Genomic DNA, 20,103 nt, shown 5'->3' on the forward strand with positions numbered 1-20,103 from the left:
TGTTTACTGTGTGTTTAAGATTACTAATTAGCAACCATTAGGACAGTGGACGATTATGCTCTTTCTGTTGTGTTTTAACAGTGACATTGTTGGCTTTACTGAGCTGTCCAGCAGCAGCACGCCATATCAAGTGGTAGATCTCTTGAACAAACTTTATACCATTTTTGATGAAATCATAGATAACTATGATGTCTATAAGGTGGAGACAATAGGAGATGCCTGTAAGTTCCTTGAGCTGCGGACTATGATGGGGCCTGGGTCAGGATAGAGACTCTCTGATGACAAGGAAGAACAGCTGAAGGAGATTTGGAAAGCTTCTTATGACTGGGAAGACCAAATAAAGCAATTAGGAGAGGAGTTCTAGCAGAGCCCTAGCAAACTTTAGGAACATTTTCCTGCATACATTTCATCATTTGTGTGGTTAACAAGTGTGGTGAATGGGGCAAATTAATGGAGTAAAATACCACTGCTGTTTATTTGATTCCTATTACTGGTGAGATCTGACTTTAACTCTTGACAGCAGATTAATCCCAGTCGGAAACTTCTGTATCATGGGAACACAACTAAAAAAAATTATCTTCTACATGAGATCATACATGCCATACCCTAAGCTTTATTATCTGTCTTTTTCGCAAAGACCATAACAATCTTCTTTCTCCTAATACATTGTAGGGGCTTGACTGCCTCTTCTCTTTTGCATCTTTTCTTTTGTAGGAAAATAGCTTTGTATTTGCTACCATGGCAATCTGCTGCAGATAGACTATGATTAAAATTGAGTTCTTTAAAACCTAAGAAAAATCTAACAGGGCTTTTGGATGAGACAGACGGAATTCCTATAAGAGATGGGGAACAAAAAAACCCACTCTTTTTTCTCCGTGGAACTGTTGAACACATTCTTGAGCATAAAATTCCTGAACAAATGCACCCCATAGATCCCTAAAAGACCAGTTTCTCGCCCTACACAGTGTCAGAATCATAGAATATCCTGGTTGGAAGGGATCCACAAAGATCATAGGGTCCAACTCCTGGCCCTGCACAGGACCATCCTCAAGAGTCATACCATGTACCTGAGAACATTGTCCAAATGCTTCTTGAGCTTGTCAGGCTTGGTGCTGTGACCAGTGTGCTGGGGAGCCTCTTCCAGTGCCCAACCTCTGGGTGAAGAGCCTTTTCCTGATATCCAACCTAAACACAACCCTGACACCACTTCAGGCCATTTCCTTGGGTCCTGTCACTGTCACCACAGAGAAGAGATCAGTGCCTGCCCCTCCTCTTCCCCTCATGAGGAAGTTGTAACTGCAGTGAGGTCTCCCCTCAGTCTCCTCTTCTCCAGGATGAAAACAACAAGTCACCTCAGCCACTCCTCACATGACTTCCCCTCAAGGTCCTTCACCATCCTTGTGGCCTCCTTTGGACACTCTCTAACAGCTCAAAATATATATATTTCTTATATTGTGGTACCCTGACCTGCCCCCATCATTCAAGTTGAGGCTGCCCCAGTGCAGAGCAGAGCAGGACAATCCTGCCCCTTCCCTTGCCTGGCTGTGATGCTGTGCCCGATGCACCCCAGGGCACTGCTGACTCACGTTCAACTTCAACCAGGAGTCCCAGGTGTCTTTCCTGCACTCATTTCTGCTCTCCAGCCTTTCCTTTCCCAGTCTGTCTGTACACCCAGGGTTGCCCCATTCCAGGAGCAGAATCTAATACTTTTCCTTCTTAAACATCAAGTTGGTGATTGCCCAGTCCTCTGATTTCTCAAGTTCTCTTGGCTGGGCCTTTCTGCTTTTGGGGCAATTTAGTAGCATCGGGAGACTTCGTAACCCTTCCAGTTCTGTGTCCAAGCCATTTATGAAGCTGCTGAAGAGCATGGGGCTGAGTTTGGAGCCCTGTGGAACCCCGGTGACAGATCACCAGTCTGATGTCTCCCCGTTCAGGCACCCCCTTTCTGCCTGACCCATGATTCAGTTGCTCACCCATCACATAATTTGTTTATTCAGCTGTGTTCCAGACAGTTTGTCCAGAAGGATCCTGGGAGAAGCTGTATAAAAAGCTTTACTGAAATCCAAAAAGATAACATCAACTGGCTTCCCTTGATCACCTAGGTGGGTTATCCTGTATAATAGAAAAACAGATGTGACAATCAGGGCTTTCTACTCATGAAGCCATGCTGGTTATGACCAATGACTGTGTTGTCCTTCAGGCATTTTTCATTACCTCCCAGAAAAAATTGCTCCAAAATTCTACTGGGCACTGAAGTGAGTGACTGGCCTGTAATTTGCAGGGTTGTCCCTCTTGCAATTCTTGAAATTCTTGGAAAAATTCTTGAAAGCTGGCAGATTTGCCAGCTTCCTGTAGACTGGAACCTCTTCAGATTTCCATGACCATTCAAAAAGCATTTTCAGAAATCTTACAATGACTTCACGAGCTCTTTGAGTACAATGGGATGAACCCCATCACGTGCCATAGATTTACAGGGCTCAAACTAGAGCAGCAAATCCCACATAAGTTCAGGGTTTAGTGGGAGTTTATAATTCTCACAGTCATGGTTGTCCAGCTCAGCACTCTTGGACCCCAAGATCCCATCACCAGTTTTTAAAGCATAGTGCAGGAAGCACTAGTTGGAGTCATTGCCTTTTTTTATAATATTTGCCCAATGACAGAAGGCACTGAACTGCCACATTTGCACTGCCTGTCCCACTTTAACCTTACCCAGTGGAGGGGAGGATGAAGAGAGAAAGGATTGGAGGGAATAAATCTCATGTCAAAATAAGAAGGAAGTACAACATTTTTCATACCTAAGGTAATTCCACATATGAGCCATTGCCCTAGCATTAATTTGTTTCTGGTTTTCTTTGCTCAACAGGCATAATTGTGCCTTGGGATATGGAGGAATTGGGCTTCTTCCTTTTTTTTTTTATTATAGGCAGCATACTTTAGTAAATCTATGTGTCATGGCAAAGGTTAACACAGTTACATTGTTGTGTTAAGATATGGTGGTGTCGGGAGTACCCAAGGAGAATGGGATCCTTCATGCTGGTGAGATTGCAAGCATGGCTTTAGACCTTCTGGATGTCTGCAGGACTTTTAAGATCCCACACAAGCCTAATACCCTCCTAAAGATAAGAGCAGGAATACATTCAGGTATGTTGAGAAAGCTGCAAAAGAGTCTTCTCTAGCCTTACAAATGCACCTGTAGTGGCCATTTCCTCTCCATTAAAAATAAAGTTAATTTTTTGATACGCAGTGGAACACAACATAGAGGTCATCCCAACAGAATAATTTATTAGATGCATGGGATATTGGTAGCTCAGTTTTGAATACAACATTGGAAACATCCCATAGCCCCTCTGCCTTTGATGATGTGAGTTACAACTGCCATTCTGTGTCTGTAACCTGTCCTTATCACCTGTTCTCTTCTCAAAACAGAGTTGTTTCTTGACAGTCTGATCTAGGCTTCACTCTCAGACTCCTAGCTCCCTGATTTAATCTGATGTGATTGCAATTCCTGCTTGATAGACAGCCAGAGTTGGACATGTCCTGTGCAGCCCAGCATCTGCCAACTAATCAGCGTACATTGTCTTACCAAGAAATCATATCTTCTCTGTTTTAAATCACTTGTAAGACAGATTTGTAACCCATGTAAAGACAATATTGACACTCAGTCTTTATATGGTTAACAAATAAGATGTAATGTAGTGTAGGAAGCAACCACAAGGCTGTATGACTGACTATGTGATTTATAAACACAAAATATCTTGCTTTGCATTTCTTAACAGGGGCAGTTGTAGCTGGAGTTGTTGGAACGAAAATGCCACGGTACTGTTTATTTGGAGATACTGTGAACACAGCTTCCAGGATGGAATCTACCAGTGAAGGTAATAAGGGACAAACTGCAGATGGGGTTTTAATCATCCCTGAATTAGTTCTTAAAAAATGTTAGGCTGAGTTTTGAGTCCTGACCTATTCAAATAATTCTGAATCCTGTAAAGAGGTTCTTGATTTCTGGGTCCAGTCTGCCTAGGGACAAATTATTTGAATTATATTCTCTACAACTGTTTTTGCAATCAGATCCCCTTATTTCTCAAGTCTTGGGAAGGGATTTTTGTGGCTTTGAAGTTCTCTACAGTAAAAAAAAGGTTGGACTAAAACAAAATGAGAGGCAAGTGGTTATGTTCACTGTTTCTATTTGTTCCTGGCACCCAGCTGGATTTATGGTAAGAGTATTTTCATTACTCCTCTTTTGCCGCTGATAATTTTCTCTAATGGGGGACACAAGAAACAGTAGAATATCATGGGAGCTGTGTCTGTCTTCAGCCAGAATAGAAGATTATGTATGTGCCCTCTAGAAAGGAGTTTAAACAGAAATTTTGTGTAGGTATTCTCACTGCTTCTTCCTAAGAGATAACAGAGCTGCAAGTCTACTTAGAAAACTTTGTCTTTAGCTAACATGAACATTTGAAACTCAGATTCTGAAATATTTTAACTGATTTAGTGATTCCATGCCACAGAACCTTGATGGCTTGTTTTCTTACAGTCATGAAACAAAGCTGAGTAGTTTTATGGCTCACATTTTAATGCATTGTAAATGAGCTAGGCACATACAAGTTTAATTTCATGGTAAAAACTGATACTTTCAACATCTATCATGATCCCCTAAAAATAAGGAAGAAAGGCAGGGGAATGGTCCTAAATGATGGATTTGAAACTTTTGAAAGGATTTGAGAATCATTTGCGTCCATTGCTTCTCACCATTTTTATTTTTCCAAAACAAATGCTAACCTGGATGGAAGACATATAACTTCATTTTCGTTTTGTCAGTCTCCCAGATAACACCATTCATGTTCCTTGTGTCATCTTATCTGAACTCCTTTAAAACTAATACCTCCAAAATCTGCTTCCATCATTCATAGGTTATCTTTTGTTCTGTATGCCAGTCTCTTTCTCAGATGGTGCATCAGCACTATAGACTTAGAAATAAAGACAAAGTATTTATCTTTCAAGCATTTATTTTCTCTTCCTCTTTTTCTGGCCACATACATCTGAGGACCTCAGATTATATTACCAAGTTTTAACCCTAAGATGATTGCTTTAAAATAGAATAATTACTAGCAATGCACACTAAAAATGCTATCACCTGGAATTTGAGTGCTAGTGTCTTGTTCTCAAGCAAGATGACAAGCTGAAATATAATGTCTCTTCAAAGAATAGTTCTGAGATATGTATCTATCTGAAACTTAGATCTCCTGATCTACAGGCAGTGTTCTAAGACTCTAAAAAACAGTTAAACAAATAAAAGTGGACATTATAGAACTGTCATTTTCTAATATAACAAAAATCAGTTAGACAATCTTAGCCACTCCTACTATCACCTGGGATGTTTTTTAAACAAAAAAGCATAATGATTGGCTCTGTTTCACAGAATGTTACAGGTAAAAAAAACCTTTTCTTAAATTTTTTTAAATTTTGGAAAAATTTTGATTTCCAGCAAAAGTAGAATTTCTCCTATCTGTCCTTCATTGGTCCTTCCTCCATCATTTGCAAAAGGCAAGACAAGTGAGGTTTACATGGTTTACATGAAGATAAAATTTCAACTAAGGAAAAATAACAATGTTAAAAAAATTATGGAGTTATGTTAATATCATCTCTTCCAACTGTCTTAAATTGATAGGTTTGGAGTCAGAGCAATCGTGCTGTTTCTTTAGTGTTTAGACTTTGCTGAAAACAAAATGTGCTTAGAAAGCACTGGCTCTTTATTGACCAGGAAGTAGAACTGTGTATGGTTTTCTTCACCACAGGCAGAGGATGCTCATCAGTAGCACAGATACAGAACTGTGAAGAGTACAAAAATATTATTAGATGCAGAATATGAAGAGTAGTGTTTATTGACAGCCCCATATTTACCCTGAGATGCTCTCACAAACAGGCCAGGATACTGGAACTTGTGTGCAAACATTTTTAATAACAAATAACAAGGAATGGAAGGAAAGACTTGGAAAAAACCCCCAAGGGAGAGTTCATTAATGAGTCTTGAAATGTTTGACAGACTTTGAGATATGGATCTGTCTTAGATGTATAAATTGTTTAATATGATATTTATCTTTCTTTCCAGCTCTTAAAATACAGTGTAGTTCAAGTGCATACCAGCTGTTGGAGCAGATTGGAGAGTATGTGTTAGCATGCCGTGGGAATTTACAAGTCAAGGTGTGTATGCAACATTTATACTCAGCTTTTCAGAGAGGAGAGTGTGAAAGTATTCTGGAGTCCTTGAATTTTAACCCATGCAGTCTCCTATATTTTCTAGTCCTCTGTGTTTCACAGTGCTTTGGTTAGACTAATTCTTGTACCTGAAGAGAGCATGTTCAGATTTTAAGCCAGGACCAACTCCATGGATTTGTTCATGGGACAAACCTGGTAAGTCAGAGACAAAGGACTTAGTCAAGCTTGGAAGTCCTGCATGGCACACTCACTGTCATGACTGCTTGAAATCCAAAAATGTCCTTCAGAGACATTACAAATGATCATGTGAGTTCCACAAGAGAATTAACATACATGTGGACCCAGTTTTGTATGGGACTTCAGGGAATTTTTTTAACTGATACTACTGCTATTATCTTTTAAGGAAAGCTTTTATGCTTCTTTTTTCCTCTGTGTAAAGAGGCTGACAGGCACATATTTCTCCTTTTGGGACTTGTTTTGAGTTGTAGTAAAAAAATTATTTCATAAATAACAGATGGTTTATAACCCCATAACTAATATTCTTTCTTAGGGGAAAGGAGACATGGTCACATACTGGCTTGAAGGTAAGAAAGCTTCTGTCGCCCAGAAGGCAGTCACCAGCACTTCTGTGACTCCTCAAGATGCCAACAGATTTTCATATAGTCCGATACCAGGTGTCCTTCCCAGTGATCCTCTCTGAAGTCCTGCTTCCTAGTCACTCATTAACTCCAGTATCCCTTTTGCTTTCAGTCTGTTAGGTCATCATGCTGAATTAGAAAATTAGAAAAGAGATAATACACCCCTTTGGCCTTGTGAATGTATTAGCTCAGGCTTTATTTACAGGTGTTTCCTCCAGCAGTGGCACTGAAAATAGAAAAAAAGCAAAAAACTCATCTTAAGGAATAATACACAGAAATGGCCCACCAGCTACCAGAGCAGAAAGTAGCTCCCAGTGTTACTTCTTGATGTGGTTTTGATAGGAAATGCTCAGCCAGCAGCCACCATGACCTCAAAATCAGCTGATTGGACCTTCCAGCCTGTGAGGTGCTCACACAGGAAAGGAGATGGTACAGTGTTGCTGTTTAGTGGTATCATAAACCCTGTGGGTGTGGTTGTGAAAGGGACAAATGAGGTGTGTATCGTGCAAGGAAGTAAGATCCATCAAAAGAGAAGGATGAAAAAAAGAGCAGAGAAATTATAATGGATACAAATTGAAACAAGAATATGTATTTCTACTTCCATTTAATCTCCATTGTCTGGGGCATAGAAAGAGGAATTAAGAAGAAAGTCTGGTGTGTTTCCATACAGGCAATTCCTCATGACATCTGCATCTTGTTGTGGAAAATCTTGGTAGAAAAATGCAAGATGTTGTATGCTGTTGCTAAATAGGGTAAAGTTTGCTACAGCTGCTCTGGGATTTCTCTGAAAAATAGCTGTTAACGTTAGCTGATGTTTTTGCTTTGACTGAAGCGGTGGTGAACCTACTGTTGCTGGATAGCTGTCTGTCAGTGAAATCAGGCAGCCCTCTGAGTCACTGTGTAATATAGGACACAGTTTAGGAAAGGTCATTCCTGAGCCAGTATTTCCTGTAAAGAGAGAACTACATCACTACAAGTGGGGGACTTTCTAGATGAGCATGATTCTGTGAGCATTGCTGGTGTTGGCTGTCGTTAAAGACTTACCTTTCAGGACTAATCTATTTTGAAGAGTTTAGCCCACTCCAGTTCAACTGGTTAACAAACAATCTAACAGAATAAGTGAAACTGAGAGACAAAGGATATCAAGGGTCAAAGCATTTCCACCATAATGTGGGCTGCAGTGGAAAAAGTTAATTGGGAGGAGATGAAAAGGAAGGACTTTGAGTGACATAGCACCACTTAATCCTGATTATTCTTCTCCATTACCCGCCAGTCTCTCCCTGATCCTAGGTACAAGTACAAAAACATGCATGTAGTTGCAATATTTCTGGTTTAAATTTGTGGAGTTTAACCGAGCAGCTAACTACTTGTTAATGTTTCTATATAGCTACATAGCATAGATACAACTTTCAAATCCAAGTATGTGCTGTGTGATAGTGATAGGAGTGTCACACTGCAGTCTTTCTTCAGCTTCTGTGAGAAGTAAATGCAGCCATAATGATAGACTTTTCAGGGATGCCTAACAAAGGTAGAAAGTTAAGTACTTCCAAATTATGGGAGGTTTTTTTGAACTATACAGAAAAGATCTATATCTTTCTGAGTGAAAATAAGTCTCAGAAGTCTGTGTATCGCAGTGAGGGACATAGACATAGCTGACTTTGGCACATGAGATCCCAACATAAAGTCCAGCCAAATTTTTTTAAATCAAAAATTTTAATTAGTCTCACATTTTTTCTAAGCTTAAAAATTCCTTTATCTTTTTAAATTTCATAGTAGAAGGTATAGTACAATTACTGGTTTTGTAATCTTAGCAGAATAAACCTTTCAGTTATCAGTAGCCCAGAGATATCCTCTAATACAACCATTTCCTTTATCCAAATGTTATCTATAAATTGTGAAACTCTCTGCTTTATGACAGTGCTTTTTGATGTATTAAATATTTTACATAATTATCTTAATGAGTTAGCATTTGTTTACGTTTTTATTAAAAAGGTTGATATCCTTATCAAATGTGGATGTGAAAGTGTATGCTTTGTCCATAGTATTTAAGTTTTAACTCTTCTGCTTTATTTTAATGTTGTCTATAGAATTAAAAGATTTTTTTAAAGTGTCTTATGAGTTTAAAATCTAAATAGAAACAAGTGATGAGTGACCAATGGCAAGTTTGCTGGATTGGCAGCTTTAACCACTGACAAGTTTTTGGGTAGTATTCAAGTTCTGATGAGGACAGCAGAGACTCTTGCTGACTTCAGGAGTCTTAGAGCATGGTAGTTTTCTATAGAAGAGGTACAGCCTGAAGAGTGCCTGGGTCACCCTACCTCAGTTTTACTGTTACTTCCTGATCCTCTCCTTCAACAGAACATCTCCCACGAATTATTTTCTACAGACTGTTGAATCTCTCATATCTTTCCTGCAACTTCAAGCAATAGTCGTTATTAATGTCAGTTTGTCTGATGACTGTGATGATATGACTGACTTTGGAAGATAGAAGTACAGCAGTGAATATTACAGACACAAACAGAAGTGTCCTCAATCAACTGACAAGTATTTTAAGATTAATCTCAGGCATTTTGACAGATATAGTCAATGACAACAGCCATATTTCAGAGACAGGAAAGCATTTACCAGCCTGTAAAACTGAAGTATGATAACCAGCACCGTGCTCATCTGTGAGATGCTTTAAATCCACAGATTCACATCCCAGATTTGGAACTAGTCAGCTAATCTAGCAAGCATTCTTTTCTAAAATGGCACTATATACTAGAAATATGTGATGTGTTCTTCCTTTTCTTGATGATTTTATCCAAACCAGAAAATGGGAAAGCAATTGCAATAATAGAACTGAAGAAGTGAAGGTGATCTGTACTTTATAGATCACTTCACAGAGTGGCCATTCATTTTCTATAGTCATGCAAGATAATACAGAGGATACTAAGACTCTATTCACAATGTGGTGATTTTATTGGAAAGATTGTGCATTCTGATTATTGTTTATTACAGCTCCATCTACCTGGCAGTGAGAATGCAGGCAGGAACATTAAAAAAAAATCACACAACACAGAAATGGACTTATGAAAGTCTTTTATTAGATTGATAAACTTTCACTATATTGTTTCAGCTTGAATATTGAGGAACAGACTGAATAATCACAATATTTTAAAAAATCACAACATGTAAAGCCAAAAATTCATTAATGTATTTCCAAGTGTAAAACTTCCTAGATTTTATTCAAACCATGGGCATTGGAAAATACCATGTTTTGCCACCAGAAGTTATTCTTTATCCCCTAGATTAGGTAGCAAACATATTTTACTTTGCTTGTGAATTGGTTTGGGGGGGGAAATCCCAATTCCAAGGTTCTTATTTTTTTTGGAAACAGAAAAGTTATCTGCTTCTTTGTACAGCCAATTAGTCAAATGAAATAATTTGTTTAAATAAAAGGGAAGTGAAATCAGGTGTCTTTTGCAAACAATGCAGGGGCATAAAATGAGTGTTGAACCTGACTATGCAGTCAAAGATGCAGTGTCTCTTTAAGATCAATGTCTGATTAGTATGAGATTTTCCCAGCTTGTAGAACATCTCTCCTACCTACTCAGACCCCTAAAAATTACTAATAGCCCTTCCATCTCAATTGACCTCAAAAGTAAAAATCTTTGGTTTTTTTAAGAGTGTCTTTCTGGGGCTGTCCTTTAAAACCTTTAAAAGACAAGGCTATGCAAGATTGTTCTGCTTATACTCCAGCTGAGCACCATCTGCTTTTCAGATAATGAGCACTTTGTCTTCCTAATTCCTCTCCCAATTCTTCCTTTCCTCACAGTATAAAACATTGTATTGTACAACTTATACATTCTAAATTGGAATTCAAAGATAAAATATTTTTGCACTAAAATGTTCTTTCCAAATAAAATATGGGAAAATTGCCTTTCCTCCTAAGGTAAATTTGGTTTTAAATTTAAATGCACTTTCAGATACAGAGATATAAAACAACCAGAGTTTGGAAATGTGATAGAGTGGGTGTTCAGAATTTCTTTGTGTGGGAGCCCTAATTACTGAAACCTTCCAAAGAACACACATGAGTCTACATGATGTTATTTAATGTCCCAGAGCATAGTAACCACAGTCCTCTGGTTCACACAGGGAAACAACCCATTCCACCTTATTATTTGTACACCATCTTTCCTCTGCACTATGCCTTAAACACATATGTGATCCTTTCTGGAACTAAACTGCCAAGACTGGATTCAACAGTTTTCATACAGCACTAAGCTTTATCTGGAAGCTCCACATGAAATATTTAGTTACACCTTTGCAAAATTTGCCTTGGATTTCAACAACAAAATAAGTAATTCTTACCAAGAGTGCCAAATATGAAGCTAATATAGGAGCATCCTTATGTTCATGACTGTGCACAATTGCTGATTATTACTGCATTTCTTACTAAAATAGAGTGGTGTGAAAATAAGTGTTTTGATGAGATCTAAAATCAGATCCCCACTACATGGTAATTTTTTTCCTGTAGTTCTTGTATCATGCCTTCAGGCAGGAAAACATCCTCTGTCCCTTCTTGAGGAGTCATCTGGGTAAGCTACCAAAGATACAATACACACATGGAACAGTGCACTAAACATACTGGTTTTGTGACAAGAATTCAACACAGTTAACCTGACAAAGTAGTGAAATATTGTGTGATGCCTTTTTGGTCTCTTTTGCTTTTATGAAGATCTCTTCTGTTCTACTCTGATTAGAACATGTACAGATACAGATTTTCAAAGTGTTTCACCCTTTTTTCACTCCCTGAGGAGTGAAAAGGATACTTTAGGTTGAAAAAGAAAAAGCTAGAAATGCATCTTTCAGAATTGACTAAAGGTTCAGGGCATTCACCAATGGTTTGGGGAAATGCTGAATGCAAAGCATTGGAAAAATTCAGATTTCACTTTCCAGGAATTCACAGGGGCCATACTGAAACACAGACAAGGAATATCTTAACTCTGCTGGAAGAACTGTGTGTTCTTAGAAAGCCACAACAGAGTTGTTCTTCTAGGAAGTTCTTCTCTCCTAAAGAACTGAAGGAATTTTAAAATTTCAGCAATAGACTTGAGCAGAAAAGCTGAGTAAGGTGTTGGAAAAACACCTCTGAGGACGTCTCAAATTACTATTGTGTTATGATTGTGCATTCTGTTTCCTGCCCTTGCAGACAAATGTATACCATATATACACACACCCATCCAGGGTGCAGCTTGTAAGTAAAACCATTAAACATAAACACTTCCATGTATCTGACACAAGGCTAATCTATGCAACTATTCTGAGCACAAAACACACAAAGATTTAAAAACTAATGAAAGCTGAATCTCTGTGTCTGGTAAAGACAATAGAGTGTCTGGAATTCCAGCACCAATAGGACTGCTAAATTAAAGGTAATGCTTATCTATGGAAGTTGGCCAAGGTGTGTGAAAAGTGACTTCTCAACCCACTCTCTCTGTGGTTTAGAGCAATAAAAGAGCCCATACCACCAGGGGAGTAACCAACCCGCTGACAGTTCTCCCTGTAGGGATTGTATGTTCAGACTGGCTCAGAGTGGAAACGGGCTCAGCATGAGCTGCTTTGCAGCTGATGCCCCATGCCATGTGTCAAGACAACACCTCTAGCCTATCTATTAGAAAACTCCTCTACAAGTTTTAAAACAATTTATATTAGAAGCATTGACAGAAACCTTTCAGGACTCAAAAGTTTCCTATGCCATGACTTTACTGCCAACATGCTGAGTCAAGGTCTTGTGTGCTGATTGTGCCCTGCAAGTAAATAGGTTGGTCCCCACACACATGAAAATCAGGTTGCCAGTACTTGGTGGCCTGACAGCAACCCGCCTCTGACCCATGGCAAAATCCCAAGCTTGTGCTGCAAGAACTGACAATATAACTGAATGTCTCAACATAACAGCTTAGATTGGATGGATGATGTAGTGTCAAATTCTACCACCCTGGCCAAAGTCAGGAGCTCACTCCACGAAGTCTGGTATGTAGCAGCAGATATGGTGAGAGGGGGTCACAGTAGCTGTTACTCCACTAAATTACAACATAATAAATAGTTACTGGAGCCAGGACAGCAGAGAGTTTGGATCAGAGTGGGAGGAACTGCCTCTGCAAGAGTATGACACTTCTACAGAATGCAGATCAAGAACACAACACAGTCCAGAGGGACACATACTCTGAGCACACTCACCTCTTGCTTATTCAGTTCCAGGCCGAAAGGACCAGCTATTGTTTTGCACTCAGGAGGACAAAGTGCACACTGATTGAAATTTCAAATTGTCTTGTAAAGACTCTGCAGAGATCAGCTTGTATGACTAACAATGCTACTTATGACAACAGACATTTAAACAAAACAACACAAAATTACCTTTTGTTGATCTGCATATTATATTGTCTCTTAAAAGACGATAAACTACACTGTGGCACTATGATAAATGCTATTCCAAAAAGAAAGTTTATATATCTTAGGAAACTTCTCTAAATGTCCAAATAACTGTTTTCCATTAAATGCTTTATACAGCCTGCCACGTTAGGACTAAGCAACATGTGGTTCACAAGACATTTATCCCCCAAGATATTTATCCCTCAAATTGAGCCCCCCTACAACTTCATACATTGTTTGGAAGAGAGCACTGAGGAGAGAAATGGAACTCTGACCTGAAGGTTTTTTAATGTAGCGAGAACAGAAAGAAGCTCTCATCTCTGGTCACAGCTTGGAATCATACCCCAAGCTGTGGTATCCTTAAGCCAAATTCAGACTAGAAGCTGCCTCTGAAAAGCAAAGTGATTATTCCTGCTTGTTCTAAGATCAGCACTGGTACCACAAGTTCTAGTGTCCACTTGAGCTGAATGAAAATAAAGTCCCAGGTGCTCTCTGATCTGGGCATGTTATCTGCATAAAAAATTTGAAAATGATGTAATGATGTCTGTGATCAAATATGCATTTGATTTCTACTGGCAAAACTATAAAAAGGTCACTTTATTATAAAATAAATAGAACCAACAGAACCACAAACCCCCAAAACAACAAACACAAACAAAACCCAAATATTAATACCTAACCCCCCTCAACAAACAAAAACTCGAAACCCCTTTCATTTTCAAATTTTAAAATTCATATTTTTCATGCCTAAATTGATCAATTTCCATTTCATCCTCTATTAAACTAGCAGGGAACAAAAAGGAAAAATAAAGAGGCTTCAGAGGCAGTACTAATTGATTTCTCTAACTTCAAATTCTCAAACTTTCAATAAACAAATGTAGAGGATTATGGTATATTAGCCTAAAAACATTGCTTAAAGTTGTATTTTATTGTGAAATCTTAGCTGAATGAATGGAGGGATGACATTGCCTGTAAATACCAAATTTTAAACTCTTTTTTTTTTTACATCTTTCTATATTGTGAGAAGTTTTCACTCCCATTAAACTTTTGTTGAATACAAGCATTCTCTTGTTTTTACACTACAAATGGAATAAAGCACATGACTAAGATCTGCATGTCTGTATATCAAGTTATATATTTACTATCCCATTTATCACTAGAGTTTGCTGTCTTGTCTTGAAAAAGCCCATGTAACTTTTGACAGAGAACATCTAATCCTAGACAAAATGAAAAAACTTGACTTCTTCCTATATATATATATATATATTTGCAGAACTGTACAAATCTAGGTTCCCAGTGGGCTGGTGCTCTCTTATGCAGGGCAAGTGATTACTCACAACCCTGTCAAAGGTAGCAGGCAGGACCCAGTAGCCTGTTTTCTCATGGTGGGTCTGATCTCCAGGGATGCTGAGCACCCCTGGGCATGCAAAGAGAACCTCCACCTGCTCTGCTTAGAAGCAGAAAGCAAAAGACCCTGTTTGTCAACACGTTCATCAGCAGTGTTTTATCTGTTGGCTTCACAGGTCATGAAATAAGACTTCCTGGTGCCACTAAAGACTTGCTCTGCACATTGCAGAATCAGGTCCTGCAGTGACTAAGCCTAAGCAGAAGGCAAGCTGCTGACAACAACTGAGTGCTTTTATGTGGAAGTTGAACGTGTCAGGGAGAGGGTCTGTTTTTGTGGAATTCCTTTGCTCATTGGATCAAACCCGGGCTGCACAGAGTGCAGGTGTTCATTTATTACCACAGTACTGTTGCTGCATGCCTGGGCAGCACAGCTGCCTGTAACCACCTATTCAGAGTTTTTGCCTAACTTCAACTAGCAACTGTTTTTTTAATTTATCATAGTAGTATCCAGATGCCCGACCAAAGCCTGGCCAAAGAGTTAACATCTTATTTGGCCTGAAAGACAAGAAGTTAGCCAGAAAATTGTTTCCTTCTTCTGGAAACATGTTCAGAGACTCATTGTCTGTTACAATTTCACATAAGTTTCTCAACAAACAAAGAAATACACACATAAGTATATGTATAAAATTTACATTCACTTTCCAAACAATTCCATGGGCATGGAAAGCCTCATTTAAGTGCAAAATTCCTTTTCATTTTCTACACAACATCTCAGGTTGCTACAAATTATTTATTTCCTACTCTGGTAACTCAATGCATTTTTTTGGTACAACCTATGGTTCACAAAAACGATCTAAGTAGGAGCAGCTATTAAGACTTTCATCACACAGGAACTTTTTGGTGTTCTGGGAGTTTGCTTATAGGAACTGGGGCTTTGTGAGATGTTAGCAAATTACTCTATGCTTCAGCAACTGTTACCCTAAGACCTGAACACTGAGAGTAGCTGCTTAGCATGCACATTGTGTTACACCACATCTCTGTTCCCTACACCTCCAAGGTCAGGTAAGATGTTTATGCACAGCATGGAACACGCAACTTAGTGTTGGACAGAATAGCCAGGTTTGTATTTCAGTATGTAAACTGCAGGCTCTGAATTTGAATGGTTAATCTTCATTACCCACTTCACATTTTCTCACTATGTATCCATAAGCTGTGAAAAAACATCTGTCAGTGAGGTCCTCTGTTCCCTTCTCCCAGCAAAGCATGGCTTTGAGACCCCTGAGTGGACTGTCACCATGCATTCCCCATACAGAAATATCTGGCATTTTAGAAAAGGCACAAGAAAATGGCATTTTCAGAAGAGTCAGATCCCACTCAGAACATAACTCACAGAAGTCTATTCCTGAAGTGATTTTTGAGGTACTGAAATATATTTTAAAGACCTGAGTTCACTGACATCTGCTCCTACTCTCTGCAAGAACTGTGTCGTGTTAATGTTGCATTCTCCTTGTCAAGTGCATACTCTAAAATCCAAAAGTATTAGAAACATTCCAGTGAACTCTAGACCAGTGGAAAATTAAGCTAACACATCTATGTTCGTGCTATTGATGATGGGTTAGTCTTTGAAAACTCTCCTGAGCCTATATGGTTCCTAGGAGACTTTCAGAAGAGCCCACAGGGTCAGGACACCTATTCCTTGACACAAAGGAAAAAAAAAAATCCAGCAAGGACAAAGGGAGACAAATGATTTCTACACTCCCTGACATCAGGCAGCTATTGGAGTTCATGCTGACATCTCTCAATCCCTCCCAAAATGAAGTGACAGTATTTCAAAAACTTATTCAGCCACAGAGCACCACATTCTTTCCTACAGTCAGCTCCAGAGTTTCATTCAGCTCTTGATCTCAGCTGACAGCCACTGCTGCCCTCCTGACAGTGTGCCTACAGGCTTGGGCAGCAGGAAAACAAAAGGGAGGGAAAGGGAGAAAACAAAATTAAAATCAAATTTCTTTTTTCTCCAAAAATGAAAAATTGAATTCTTTAACCTTTAAACATGCTTGTTTACTTACAGAAAGCGTACTTCAGGCACAAAAGGTTTGAATATCAGTCACATACTACTTGAAATTGAAATAGTATCAGGATTGTCCCATGCAGTCCTCTATATTATCCCCAAGATAATCAAGAAGCCGAAGTTGCAGTTTTTGTATACATACATATACATAAAGTATGCATCTTTCACACAATGGTCATCTCTTGGTCTGAATTGACACCAGTGGGGTTTATGTAACAACAGTACCTGTCAGAAGGGTTGTTATCCTTGTAAGAGCAGACAATGACACTATCTTTAGGAGCCACAAAAATGTTGTCTTCAATGTCAGGGCAAGGAGTGCTGTCCCTGCTGGGAGAAGAGCTCTTCTTCTCCAAGGCACTGTATGTGGAGCTATCTCCCACGAACACGTTCTCTGGCATCTCTGGGTAACAGCTCTCCAGGTATTTCAGCATCTCCTCCTGCTCTACCTTTTTGGTGGGGCTCTTGCACTCTGCCGGGGCAGCGGCGGTGGTGCCGGTGGTGCAGATGAACACGGTGTCCTCTTCCCTCAGCCCTCTCCTGTCCTTGCGGTAAGTTCTCCTGTCTAGCTCGTCACAACTTCCCTTGCCAGACTCCAGGTCGGAGGGGGTCCTTAGCAGCTCCATGACATCCCGGTCCCTGACCTCCTTACAGCACGGACGCATGTTCTCGGGACATTTGGTGCAGCCGTCGGTCTTCCTGGTGAGGGCAATGGCGGCGATGCCCGGCAGGCAGATGGCCGGCCCGATGGCCAGCAGCGGGATGTCTCCCAGGGTCTCTCCCTTGATGCCAGACACGGTGAACATGAAGCCGAACACCAGAAAGACGCTGACCAGAGCCACCACCAGTCCCGTCCGGGGGTTGATGTCGTCAGGTCTCAGGGTCCGCGCCATCCAGCTGCTGCGCACGGGGATGCTTCCCTCCACCGGAGCGCCCCTCGGGTCAGGGGACAGGCGCTCCCCGGCAAGCTTCCGAAGTTTCCGGGGCAGCACGGCACGGAGCACCCGGACAGCCGGCGCCGCTCGGCTTCCCCTCGGCGGAGCCGCAGACGGAGGGCGGGCCGGGGCCGGGAGCTGTCCTGCCTCCTGCCTCCTCCCTCGCTCCCTCCCTCCCTTGCTCGTTCCCTCGCTCCCCGGAGCCGGTCGGAGCTGCTCCCCTGCCTGCAGCCCCGCCGAGCCCTTCCGCGCCGGCGGCGGGCCCGGGGGGCTCAAGCCCTGCCGAAGGTCGGGGGTAGAGCGACCGGGCGGCTGCCAGCAGCAGCGGCCGGGGAGACAGCTGCCGCGGGGGTTCACCTGCACGCTCTCCGTCTCCTCCTCCTCGTCCGGCCCCTGTGCCGGAGCCCCGCACAGCCGTGAGTACGCGCACCGCCCGGCGCGGGATGCTGCGGGGCCGGCGCGGGGGCTCGGCGGGATTGCCCCTACCTGATGGCCACCGCCGCTTGGCCGGCTGCTGCCGCCGCCCCGGGCAGCCTTTCCCTTTTGGGCGGAGGGGAGAGGACCCCCGACGGGCATCTTTCCTCGGGAAGCCGGCATGTGCATCCTCCGCGCGGCCCCCGCACCTAAAGCGTCTTCTTCGGTGAGGACGGGGCTTGCGAAGTTGTTGAAAGGAATTGTCTCCTGGGCAGAGAGAAGTCTTGCCCCAAGTCTTCTCCTGAGTTAGGCACCTGTGGAGAGCAAGGCTTCAGGAGATGCTCTGCGGCAGCTGGATTTCATTCTGAAGGTGGCCCCTAGGGAGGAAGCCTCTCCTGATGTTATTCCCTCCCCAAGAATGAACATGAATGTTGGGATACCTCGGTATCCATGGCCTGCCGATTGTGATGGTGACGTTCTGTCCCTGTGATTTGATGCACTTCGGTGATGGCAATTTGAAGTAAGCACCACCAGCTGAATGAATATAGAAAAGGATCTCAAACAGGTGGGAATGGGAAAGGCAGCAGCATCTTCAGGCAGTGATACAAAAGAGTAAATGCTTTCACCTGGGGCAGAGATACTGGGAGACAAAAAGGAGTGATACCAGAAAGCTTCCAAGAAAGTTAATGTAACAGAAAAGGACACTCTGAACTACAATTTTGAAACCAAGGTTTCTTTAAGTTTTCCCATTAACATGATTCATTTTCCTCATACTACAAACTTGGAAAGCTCAGAGAAGCCAGTTTAGAAAACACTCAGATGTTTCTCAGGTCATGAAAAGCATGGGTTTTATTTACCCCCTGTACACTACAACATCAATAGAGCACTTCTGTCTTGTAGATTTCAAACTTGCCTTGCAGAGACCAAGTCCAAGAATATAATTTTGCAAGTGGGAACAACTCTTGCCTTACAGGACACTTTGTAAATGGGGTGTCAATTTATAGTATTTACTGTTTCATTTGAAGGATGAGTAAATGGGAGTAGAAGTACACAGTGGGGAGAGTTTTTAAATCAGTGGCAATGGTCTGGGTTTGAGCTTAAAAGTTAGTAATGGACCATAATCATTATTTCAACTTGTCCTCCAGAAAATTGTCCAGTAAAATTCACAATGAACCTCTCACCTGTTGCAGAGTGGGCTGTAACAGGAATCTTTTGGACTCTGTTAGAAATACCTTTCTTGACTGAAAGATTTAAAACTCAAAACCTTCCAGCCAGCACAAGTTAACTTCTACTTTTGCCACTCTGCAGGATTTAGTAGTATGAGAAATGACAGTAGCGTTCTCAGCTCCTATTTTCCAGAGTGAAAATTTACTGTTTCTTTCCATCTGCTGTTATTCAGAGACATAGCTTTTATGTCCTTACTTAGGAATTAATAATGCCTTTTTTTATCCATCAACTAGATTCTGGATGAAAGGAAGTGATTAACCTTCAGCAAACCTGTCCCACATAACTAAAATGTTGTAAGTTATGAAGTTATGAGTATGTTGGTAACTAATGCCAATGAAAGTCACTGTTCCTGCTCCTTGACCTTCCTTCAACTCCCCTACTGCATTTGGATAGTTTTTCAAAAAATTGGAAATAGTTCTTTTGTTGAAAAACAAATTATGATGCCTGGGAAAAGCAATTACCTGAAGCTGTACTCATCAACAGTCCTTCAGAGATAGAAAAAGGACACAGAAATGTAAATATTAGTGGCATTTGTGGAGGGGAAAATTGCTGTAAGAGCTGAAGTACATGTCAGAGTATCTAACAGGAGTAAAAATGGCCCTTCAAATTTAAGCAACAGGCTTACTGAGATGGAAGAGGGAACATCTACTTTGGAACAGAAAGCTGTTAGTGGACAGAAAAACACAGAAAATGTCAGGACAAAGGTGGAACTAAATGTCTTCAATTTGTCGCTTTGTGAGTGATTTCAAGACAAGATTGTATGCTTCCAGCAGGAGGGGATAGAAAGGGAAAACAATCACCCAGTTCCAGGAAAGCATGCCACGATTGTTAAAATTGTCTTCCC

General features: G+C 40.9%; 2 protein-coding genes across 2 annotated transcripts in view; one reads left to right on the plus strand and one right to left on the minus strand.

The window, feature by feature from the left end:
• The window catches only part of LOC139589379 (atrial natriuretic peptide receptor 2-like), a 36,455-nt gene extending 27,491 nt beyond the window's left edge, over positions 1-8,964 (plus strand). The window contains exons 15-19 of the mRNA XM_071425792.1: positions 82-221; positions 2,989-3,141; positions 3,777-3,875; positions 6,110-6,201; positions 6,767-8,964. Coding sequence (XP_071281893.1) covers positions 82-221; positions 2,989-3,141; positions 3,777-3,875; positions 6,110-6,201; positions 6,767-6,916 — 634 coding nt within the window. The 3' untranslated portion in view covers positions 6,917-8,964. The remainder of the gene's footprint in view (positions 1-81; positions 222-2,988; positions 3,142-3,776; positions 3,876-6,109; positions 6,202-6,766) is intronic.
• Positions 8,965-9,918: 954 nt separating this feature from the next.
• TMEM215 (transmembrane protein 215) lies at positions 9,919-17,708 on the minus strand. Its single transcript, XM_071424481.1, has one exon. It carries the CDS (start codon positions 17,574-17,576, stop codon positions 16,851-16,853), a length of 726 nt encoding a protein of 241 aa, XP_071280582.1. The 5' UTR covers positions 17,577-17,708; the 3' UTR covers positions 9,919-16,850.
• Positions 17,709-20,103: the final 2,395 nt, after the last annotated feature.

The sequence above is a fragment of the Agelaius tricolor genome, unplaced genomic scaffold (genome assembly GCF_023055355.1).
Source record: "Agelaius tricolor isolate 1412-34295 unplaced genomic scaffold, bAgeTri1.0.p SCAF_4, whole genome shotgun sequence".
Taxonomy (NCBI): Eukaryota; Metazoa; Chordata; class Aves; order Passeriformes; family Icteridae; genus Agelaius; species Agelaius tricolor.